Source organism: Podarcis vaucheri (assembly GCF_965113315.1).
Source record: "Podarcis vaucheri genome assembly, chromosome: 13".
NCBI classification, from domain to species: domain Eukaryota; kingdom Metazoa; phylum Chordata; class Lepidosauria; order Squamata; family Lacertidae; genus Podarcis; species Podarcis vaucheri.
This window is the reverse complement of record NC_138751.1, coordinates 25,021,933-25,033,165: the sequence shown is the minus strand read 5'-3', so window position 1 is coordinate 25,033,165 and position 11,233 is coordinate 25,021,933. Positions and strand designations below refer to the sequence as shown.

General features: G+C 42.8%; 1 protein-coding gene and 1 pseudogene across 2 annotated transcripts; one reads left to right on the top strand and one right to left on the bottom strand.

The window, feature by feature from the left end:
* Positions 1-72: 72 nt before the first annotated feature.
* LOC309517206 (toll-like receptor 12) lies at positions 73-6,695 on the bottom strand. Its single transcript, XM_082196328.1, is given in 4 exon segments — positions 73-1,890; positions 1,892-3,415; positions 3,417-3,559; positions 6,223-6,695. Coding segments are annotated over 3 exon segments (2,805 nt in total). The 5' UTR covers positions 3,506-3,559; positions 6,223-6,695; the 3' UTR covers positions 73-698.
* LOC309516546 (toll-like receptor 12) lies at positions 5,719-11,111 on the top strand (annotated as a pseudogene). Its single transcript has 2 exons — positions 5,719-5,748; positions 6,594-11,111. The product of its transcript is annotated as a toll-like receptor 12 (transcript).
* Positions 11,112-11,233: the final 122 nt, after the last annotated feature.

Below are 11,233 nucleotides of genomic sequence, written 5' to 3'. Positions count from 1 at the left end.
AGTAGAAGAGGTCTGGAAGTGGAAGATTTCTCTTTTCCTTTCTGCTTTTATTTTTACAAGGTTCTCTAGATCTGTGTTTGTGAGGTGCACTTCTGGAACACTGGCTGGGAGAGGGGAAACAGCTGTGGTTGTGTGTTTTCAGAGATGACAAGTGCATGACACTGTTTAAGAAATTAATTTTCTTCAGGGTTATCTCCAGTACAAATAACTGATTCCCTAGGGTACTTCGTATAGGAGAAAGGCTCATTGGTCCCTCTGAAGAGACCTCATCCAAGCCAAGCTTTACCACTTTACTATGATCATTGTAACTGCCCCTTAGCTTTGCTTCGCCTGATCTTGTTATAGATTCTACCCAAGTTCAGTATTCTGTTTCAAAATCTAAGATTTTTTAATCCTTTTTTTAAAAAAAAATAGTAAGCAAAGTTTCAACTACCTTTTTTTTTCAGAGAAGAAGAGCTAAAAGACATCAGGAAAGAAAGGGGTAGGGGAAGTATTATTAAGTAATCATGACATTATCCCAACTATGGTATATCTTCATTTGAAATATTGGAAACAAATATGGAGCAAACATTATATAGAAAATACTTTGAAGCTATTTCGGGGGGGGGGTGACAGACCATCCTGAATAGAATAAATGTCCTAATCTTGCAGATTTGGCAGTTATAACTACAGTTCAGAGATTTAAAGTAGCACTTTCTTCAGATTGCCCCCTCTTCATCACCACAGGGCTGCTTAAGACTTTTCCTCAGCCTATCCCAAAAGACAAGCTGAGCTGTTGGCTTCTCAGGCCAGTCTATGTAGGTCTTCTTCTTTACCAGCTTGGCCAACCGATGGTAAGATGAAAGCTGATACCTGGACCTGCATTCCAAGAACACCAGGATCAGTGTGTCATCTGGTTCTGCCAAGAGTCGGTACGTAGCCAGGCTCAACTCCAGAGAACACCAATGGTTGCACAGGGAGTGTGGGCTGATCACACAGATGGCCTTCCGGCTTCTGTAGAGGTTGTCCATAATATTGTCCACAATAGCCTTGCCCACCACAAAGTCCCTACTGTGTAGACAGAGCTTCAGGAAGGGAGGACCATTGCGCTCTAGGTTGGGTACCAGGTTCTGAAGGACCCAATTCTGGTCCTGCCTGCAGTAAGACACGAAGGCATCATATTCAAACCTCTTGCCTTTCCCTATTTCACCACACAGTCTATGCCACCAGCCTCGTAGTATGTAGATGAGGAAGAAGAGCTCTGAAACACAGGTGACATGAATCAATAGGAATGACATGAGGAAGAGGATCAGAGAGGAAGTGACCATAAAGAGAATGAAGTCTATCTTCAGGATGCAATTGTGCTCAACAAATTGCAAGAACTTCTGAGATTTCAATGCCGTTGTCAGTTGCTGACACCTCAGTGGGTGTACAATAGATACAAAAAGGTCTTTCTTTCCTGATGCCCAGCTGACAAACCAGGCATTGGAGCAGTAGCACCCAAAGTTGCCTGTGTTCAGGTAAAAGTACCTTAGTTGCCCCATTTGATCCTGAAAGCTAGCATCTAGGGTAAGGATTAATTCACTTTGCAACACAAGAAGCTGCAAACTCTTCATGTCCCGGAATAAAACAGGGGATACATATTCCAGGCCCGATTCCATCAAGTGCAATACCTCCAGGTGAGTGAGGTTCTGGAAGAGATACTGGGCATCAGCTTTAGGAATATCTTTAATTGCATCTGCAAGGTTAAAAACCACCAAGACCCTTAGGTTTGATAAATGGGAAAAGTTGAAGTGTCCCCTGTAAGAACCCTGTACGATAACACTATGGTGAAGTTTTTCTAGGAGAGGGAAATCATGGAAAAAAGGCCTAGAGGTATTACAGGAAAAAATGAATCCTGACAAATAAAGAGGGCGATTTGCATGAATCCACTTCAAGCTGATTACACTTGAGTGTTAATTTCTCCAAAGTGGAAAACATCTCCATGCTTTGTCTTCTAAATCTAACTCTGGATTTGGATAGAAGTTCAAGATTTTCAAAGCCAGGGATTGAAAAGCCCACATTCAGGTCACCATAATTTATAAAACCAAATTGTAGTTCTCTCACCATATTTAGACCTTGAAAGAAGTATGTTGTCAGCACTTCAATTGGGTTATGCCTTAGGTTCAAGAAGGCCAACCTGGAGAGGGAAGAAAAGGAATGATTTGTCAAATGAATAATGTACCGGTAGTTGTTTTCCAGATTGAGTACCTTAAGTTGATGGAGTCCATAAAATGCCATTGAATCTATCCTTTCAATATTGCTGGCATAGAGTAAGAGCTCCTGTAAATATGGCAGGCAGGAAAAGGCATAGGCTTGGAGGTTGCTGACATTATTTCCTGAGAAATTCATAATCTGCAGCTTAGAGGTGAAATTCATCCTCTTATACACTGGTGGGCACAGGCCCCAGTGGAGGTTATTTAGAGAAAGATCTAAAAGCTGGAGCTGGGGCATTTTGTATAGAATCAAAGAATCTACATATTCTAGTTGGTTCCGCACAAGTGCTAATTTCTCCAGAGAGCGACAGGCATCATACTTTACAGCATCAAAGGTTTTGAAAAATATCCGGGACAGTGACAGAGAACAGAGGGAGAAACGGGAAGCCAAATCACAGACTGGGAAGGTCTGGCTCTTGAACCTTGGGTTGGTGTTTTCCAGTGAAAGGGAGTCAAGTTTTTCTATTTCTAATGCTAATATTAGGATCTCACCCAGAGTCAGAGGGGGAAAGCTCCATCTTAGGTTCTGGAGAAAACATCTGTTTTGGCCTTCAGGACTCTTTCCCTCTTTCTGAGACCATGAGTTAGGGACAGCAGGAGCCAAGCTGCTAGGATGCTGCTTTTGAGACAAAGAGGAAGAAAAAGAATCTGGCATGAGTTGATTTACAGACCCTTGAGGTGATGACTTCAATGAGAGGAAGAAGTGGAACAGCTCCAAAACGTGTTTCAAGCTGCATCTAGAAACAGAGAGCAGTTGGAGTTGATGAGACAATGTTATCTCTCCTCCTGTGGGACTGACATCACTTAGGACCAGAGTTTGAATGGAGGGCATAGGGAAGAAGGTTTCACAAATGTCGATGAGTTTGGAACAAGACTGAAGATTTTGGAATACGATGAAAAGGTACTGCAATTTATTCAAGTCTATGAAAGCCCTGGGTGAGATAACAACATCCTTCTTTATCATGAGTCTCAGATAGTGGAGTTCTGGAAAAGCTTGGAAGGTTTGAGCTTCCAAGACTTTAATGTCCCCTGAGAGACAGAGTGCTTCAACCTCCTTGGGGACGGTGATGATGTCTTCTGGCAAGGAACATACATTCTGGCAGTTCACTATCAGCCTGGTGCTATTAGGTGGAGAGCAGCTGGGAAAGTGATGCACCACATAAGGCATCAGTGACCCTTCAATAGCATTTTAGGTTCATCAAAGCAAGAGAGAAAGGTTGTCCCAAGGAAAAAAGCATCAAGATGGCCAGCATTGTTCCTCTCTGTTGCATTGGCCTCCTTTCCACAGCTGAAGAGTTTGGATCACCTTAGAGGTGCCAAGTAACCTGGCAAAGAAAAACAAACAGTTTGAGTTCACTTTGTTCAGCATCATCATCACCACCACCATCATCATTAGTCATCTTTCCTCTATGAAAGCTTGTCTACCATTAGATTCCATTGGGAATCTAATCAGCTTTCAAAGAAGCCCAGGAGGTCTCTGTTCTTTTGAACACAGTTTGAAATTTAATAGTTTAGCACTTGAGTGGGGGATGTTTCATTCTGGGCAACCTTCTAAGGACCAGTGATGGGTGGGGCAACTAATGTAAATTTTAACCTTTGTACAGTAGGCTAGTTTAACACACACACACACCTGCCAACAGCTCTATCCTTCATCCAGACAAGCAAGAGGCATTGCAGACCCACTCACAGCACCCCCCACTGAATGTGAGTGAAGGCAACAATACATTTAAACAAATAGGACAAGACAGTGTACCATACTTGGGTGAAGTCGGCTTAAATTTCCAGGGGGTGGACCAGAATGAAGACTTCCACACTCTGTTCCACTGCCCAGGCACTGCCCCCCAACCTACTCCTGATTGGGCAGTTCACATTTGTTGTTGGTGAGCTATACTGCCATTCATAGCAGCTGAGCAGAGGAGGACCCAATGGCCAGCTGCTACAAAGAGGCTGCAACCACCACTCACCTTTGATTCAGGTAAATGGCTTTTATCAGAACTCAAGAACAATCCTAGCCAGGCAAAAGCGTTGTGAAACAGAGCCAATGAAGGGTATGGCCTGGAGAGAGTTTTAAGTACCAGATAGGGAGGACTGGAGGCTCATGTTCAGCCACTGGACCTGAAGTTCCTCACTCCTGTTATAGTATGTTATTGGCTTAATGGGACCTGATAGCCAGTTGATAATCTATTTATGTAGGTGTGGCAGATTAAGAAACAATGACACTAATTAAGCAACCACGAATACCTTTCCTATTTGGTTAAGAGGAGCAGTCAAGGCTGGTTGCATATTGCTTGTCTCTGGGGAACTGATGTGCAAATCACCTCTTTGGTCTCCCCCTCCCCATATCCCTGTGTATATTTGTAAATGACTGGCGTGGCGCATCTTTGGTAAATGAGCGCACAAAGTCAAACGTCCTTTAGTGAAACAGTAGGTATACATTTCGGTAATGCCTAGAAATATATGTATTCTGTTTTTCTAGCTTCATTAAAATTCTTTATTATTTCATAACAGGTAGATAGTTAAGAGCTTAGGTGGCTTCAGCGGCATGTGCCTGGTGCCCCCCTGAATTCGGCACCCAGGTGCCCCGCACCCATTGCACCCCTGGGTAAAGACAGCCCTGCCCCTCTTCAGTACTGTTTATGCATTTGGTAGGTGCAACTCATTGACAAAGTGGTGATAATTTGGTGGGTTTGGGTGAAAAACTGAAGTGGTTGTCGCTTGTCATTCACAACGGCGTGCTTGTCAGACTCAATGATAGCGCTTGTCATTCTCAACTGTGCTGTGCACGCAAAATTAACTAAATTTGGGGGCGCTGAGCGGATCTGTGCACCGCGGTGGCACATATGCTAAAGACGGCCTTGAAGATGGGTCAGCCCAGGACACAATGTGGGAGTAGGCCGAGCACAGCCACACTCCCATGGTTCATACAACTGACATTTTGTGCGCCTTCACATACAAAGAGAGTTCCTGCAAACCAGGGATAGGGAAGCTGTGGCCCTCCAGATATTGTTGGAGTACAGATCCTATCCCTGACCATTGGCCATGCTATCTGAGGCTAATGGGAGTTGAGCAATGATCAACAGTGCCCTACACTGTCATTCTAATATATTCACTTGCTTTTAACTATTTAGGGTTACATTGCTTTTTCATACATGCAGGACCAAATTTGTGTATAAGATAGAAAGCATATATTTTATAAGGCTGTACCAGTGTTTTTCTACTACCTAATGAACTCTATATAGCTGTGGTGGGTGGGTGTTTTAATGCTGGTCTTAGACTTTAAATATGGGCCATCAGGAAAGAAAGTCTTGACATTCATGCCACATGGGGTAAACACAGTGCTGCCTTATAGACATCAACAAAGATGTCCTGAATTGTGTGAGGAAGTTGTCTTTCTGTGCATAACTTTACATGAAGCTGTACAGCAGAACCTGTCCATTTATCCACCTATACAAATAACTCAGGGCAGAATTAAAGATGTATTGAGATGTCTGTTGCTAGAAGCAACAGCCACCAGGTACTGAGGAAACTTCACGAGCAAGGGCAAAACGGCTTCCCTCAATAATTAAGGGATACTAATACAAGGTCTGGGGTGCTCGGGTCCATGGGGTCATGAAGAGTCGGACACGACTAAATGACTAAACAACAACAGTACAAGGTCAGTTATTCCCCAAACTTTAAAGAAAGAAAATTGGGGTGGAAAGACCAAGGTAAAGGTTGTTTTCATGGAGCCAAGTTGTAACAAGTACAATATATAAAACTGTGGTACATATTTAATGTTTTCATGTTACATAAGATGGGCACCTTAATCTCAAATTCCCATGCTTTTTGATACATGAGTGAATTTGTATGCACCTGATCTCTAATATTAATCCAAATGTATACATATTAATTCAAGACTCTTAAAAGGCTTCAGAATAAAGTGAAGTGAGTAGACCAACTGATAAGAGTGTGACAACACTCCACATATAAAATAGTTTCAGGCACTTACCTGCCCTAGCAAAGAGATTCTGGGAACTGTATTTCTTCTTTGAAGAGATGCAGAAGCTTTAGCAAAGCCTTCACTTAGCATTCATTCAAAAATTCAGTACCAGAGTTCATTGTGGGAATTATCATGATAACTAAATAGGCTTTAAACAAGTGTCAAGATTTTTAATGTTGCTGACATTACATTAGAGATGTGTATAAAAAGTGTGCCTCTGTGAAAAGATTCCCTGCATTCCCCAATGCGAATTGCAGAATACCAGGTACCAGTGTCTGCATGTCAAACAGTAGGCAGTTTTGATCACCGCAAGTACCTCTTTAAAAAAACCAAACAGTGATCACTAGATGGACAATGTATGATTCCCAAATATCTTTCAGAGAGATGGAAGCCCTTTTCAGAGGAGCTGCTGGAATAAATTGGAAGCAAGAAGAGTGGCCAGCATCTTCCTGCTCTTCCTGTTTTTGAGCCCACCTCTGCAAGGCGACGCTCACCAGCAAATGTCAGATCACTGAGGGCTGGCTACGACCATACACATCTGAACCCCTATCCCTCTGTCTCTCTGCTTCAGATGCGGGTCTGGTTGCATTCTGTAGCAATGTCACCTCCCTTGCAAGAAGATCTGGCTACTGTTCCTGAGCTGGTGAGTGCCCTTTGTCTCTCCGGGAGTGTTGTCATTTATGAACGAGCTTTCTCATCTTTTCCAGAACTTAATAACCTGAGCATCAACTTGAAGGCACCTGTTATCTCACCCAGGGCTTTCCTGGTCCTGGACAAGCTACAATACTTATCAATCCACCACTCGGATACAGGCTGCAGCAACAGCTCCATCCCAACTCAAGCCTTCCACCAATCAGAGCAACTGCAGACTTTGAACATGAAGGGCATCTATCTCACAGGACAGCGAGGGATAAATCTTCCAAGTCACTTAAAATCGCTTTCCATTTCTGGATGCTGCTTAGACCAATTTTCAGAGCTGTTCAGCATTTTCCCATCTTTGCAGTCAGTGCCTCACGTGTCTGTAGATAACTGTGAAATAGGGAGGTTTCCCCACTCTTTGTATCTGAGGCAACATCCTAACTTCTCAAGCTCTAGGGTCCCATCTTCTCAATCACAGGAAAGAACGGGTCTTTATTCTCAGAACAAAAGCTCACTTCAGTCCCTGGTGCTGAGCCATTTCCCTCTGGCACTCAGTGAGCTTCTATCCTTAGAAATAAAAGAACTTGATGCACTTTCGTTGGAGAAGACACACCACATGCATGAGAACCAGACTTTTCAGGTCTGTGCTCTGGCCTCCCGTTTCTCCCTCCGATCTCTGTCATTTTCATTGAATTACTACAAAAACTTCAACAGTGAAGAGCTTCCTGGCTGCTACTCTGTGGAGAATTTGGTACTTGAGGATAATAAAATGGAGCAAGTAGATCCCTTGCTTCTGTATAAGCTCTTCTATCTCCAGCTGTTAGATCTTTCTGGAAATAATCTTTACTGGAACCTTTGCCCACTGGAGTATGAGAAGATGAACTTTAACTCCCGGCTGAGGATTCTTGATTTCTCTGGCAACAGATTTAAAAGTCCCCAATCTACTGTATTCTCCTGCCTGCCATACTTAGAGACACTCTCAATGACTGTGGGTTTGAGAACATTCCAGTATCTGCCTTCTCTAGACTTGGCCAACTTAAGGTTTTAAATCTGAGAAACAATCGATTACGCAACCTTGCAAATGCCTCTTTCTATAAACTGTCCAGTCTGGTATCCTTAGACTTGGGTGGCAATCCCATCACACAGTTTGAAAGCGATTCATTCCAGGGTTTGGCTTTTTTGAGAGAACTCCAAATAGGCTTTCCATATTTTCAGGAAGGGGAAGAAACCCTGAGATTCTCAGCGAAAAATGTAGAAAGTCTTGTATTGCTAAATTTTTCATCAATTGCCTTATACAATCCGCCACAGTCTGACTTTGCTTCAGTGCAGAATATGACTCTAAGTGGCTGCTTGAATTTTACAACTTGTCTCATAACACATTTTTCCCCAATGTGCGATTGATGCATTGGGAGCCAGCTTTGGAATGTGATTCTTCTAAGCCCCTCCATCTGCTTTTTCCTGTGCTGGAGCAGCTTGTTTACAAGTATAATTTAGAAGCAAGATCTGCTGAATGGAATTTCAACATGTCTCATCTGTCCAAGCTGCAACTGCTTGAGGTGCACAACCTGCCTGAAGCACCTTACGGTTCCTCTGCGCCAGAGATGCAGTCCCTCTTCATGGATCTGCCCCAGGTGGAGGCCCTGAGAATGGTGAACAGCAACATCAGGTACATCTCAGCAAAGTTCTTCAGAAGAAAGTGCAAACTCAAGCAACTCGTGCTAGAGAAGGAGGCTTTCCTGGAACTTGACAGTGACATTCAGGATCAAATACTGGGACAAACGCCTCTCCGCTACTTGCATTTTTCCAGTGTCACCTTCAGGTGTGACTGCTCAAGTGCCTGGCTCATTGACTGGGCCATCAGAAGGAAAGAGATTTATGTATTTGGGCTGGAGCATGCAGACTGTCTGGATGTCCAAAGGAGAGAAAAGAAAGGCAACTATCTGTCTTTCATAGAGCAGAACTGTAGTCAGGATGTTGGCTTCCTCCTTTTTGTTTCAACCTCCTCGGTGCTGTTCCTCCTTATTTCACTCCCTATCCTGAAAGCCACTTGCGGCTCAGAGCTTCTTTTCCTGATCTACATCCTGAGAGCATGGTGGCATGGACTGTTGAATAACAGAATAGGCCAGAGGTTTGAGTATGATGCTTTTGTGTCCTACAGCAGTCAGGACCAGGAGTGGGTGTTACAGCACTTGGTGCCCCATCTGGAGCAGAAGTGACCCCCCTTCCTGAAGCTCTGTCTCCGCAACCGGGACTTTGTGGTGGGCAAGGCCATTGTGGACAATATCATGGAGAGTCTTTACAGCAGCTACAAGACCATCTGTGTTATCAGCCACCACGCCCTCAACAGCTCCTGGTGTTCTCTGGAGATGACCCTGGCCACATACCGTCTTGTGGCTGAGCAAGAGGATACGTTGATCCTGTTGTTCATGGAGCACATCTCCAGATACCGTCTCTCAGCCTATCATTGTCTGGCAAAGCTGGTGAAGAGGAAGGCGTATCTAGACTGGCCTCAGGAGCCAGCTGCCCAGGCTGCCTCTTGGGATAGGTTGAGGAAGATACTGAAGCAACACTGTGGTGGGGAGGAACCAAAGCTTTAAGCATTCTGTGTTGTCCAACTTGGCTATGCAGTGAGCATCCAACAAACTTCTGCCCAATGAGATTTATTTCTTATCTTGCAAAATAATTAGTTGTGAAAAGATGTAGGCAAGCTTAATAGAGTCTTGACCAGAGAAACCAAGAGAGTTCACATACAGACACAAACACTGCTAAATCTTGTTCCCACATAACGTTTTTGTTTACTCGGATGTGTCCTATTTCTATGTAAATGAAAGAATGTTATATCATGGATAGCATTATTGTCAAATATTTTCCTGCTTGTGTGTAATGTACACAAACTCTGAGGTCTAACCTACACAAACACTGCATTACACTTGAGTGTGCAGAAGCATCATAGAATTAAGCATTCTTTCTTGGCAACAATTTTATTACAGAAATTTCATCAACCATACAGTACAATAAATATACATATAGTATCCTGTATAATTCATTATTTTAACAAGCCAAACCGTTTTTTTCCTGCATTCACCATATTTTAAAAATCCATATATTTACTCTCAGGTCTTGGTCTGCTGGAAACATAAAGCATTCTGGTTTCTTTGCTTTTAAAGTCCTTTGGTACAGCTGACGTATTGCTTTTTCTCTAAATAGTTGAAAGGGTAATTAAAATGGAGTTTCCAGCATATTAATATAGCACTATATCATGCAGCAACACCCTTCCTTTGTGGCCAAGATCCTCATATAATATTTACCCCCAAGAAAGTCCCATTCAGTTAAAAGTTTGTTACTTGCAGTTCAGCTTGTTCAATTGCTTCCTATTAATTGCACCTGGGAGATGAATGATCACCCCGTGAATAGTCTCTCAGAATTGCTCCACTGACAATTTCTGTTTCTGAGGAAAGATGTTTTGATTACTGATCTCTTTTCTTTTCTTTACTGGTGAAACAGCACTATTTGGAGAGTGGGAATAAATATAACAGAAGGAAACTAGTAATTAAAGCAATAACAGAAACTGACATTTGGGTAATTCTGAATGGTAAATTAAAGAGGCAATTAATAGGTTATTTAGCACCAATCCCCTAATCGGGGGCAAAACAAGATCTGAAAAGAGGAACTGCTGAAACTTTAAGCCTTAAATTTATAGGGATATGTTTCATCTCCCTGTAGCCTTCAGTTTAGTCTGCCATAAGTAAAAAAGCCAAGCTGTTCACTGACACTGCTTTAAAGATCCTCTTGACAAAGAAGAACCTACAGCTGTTTTTGGACTATGTGAAGTTAAGGACAGCATTTCCATCCACACTACTCTAGTGCTGGAGATCTAAATAGCAGCCATGGGAATCTTGTGGGAGATAGCAGCAAAACCTAATAAACACATATTCTTGCTGAGTTAGCATGAGAAGGGGCTATGTCCACAGAGCTGTATTGCTGATAGATACTCAGACCACCAAATTAAAATTGGCAGCGAGGGCTCTGTGTTATGTCATTCCCCCCCCCTCCTGGAGAGGAAGGAGCATGCAGTACTTCCTGTTCCTCTCTCTCCCTTTGACAGCCATGGATGCAGATATGCCTCTACTTACTCCAGCTTTAGGTGCATAACTGAAGATGTTTATACTACAAATGTATTTTGCTTGCATAGTTTTTATTGCTACCATTGCTTGAACCAATGCTAGATTATAAGTAAACAAGCTATAGTTTTTAACTTACTTTCCGAGTTGTTGCCCAATCTTTATTGAGCAGGGTAAGAAAGGAGAGCCAACTTACTTCATAGCTGGACTTGCTAAAAATAAGGTTTTACAGTCTAATTCCTATTCTTTTAATTGTTCAG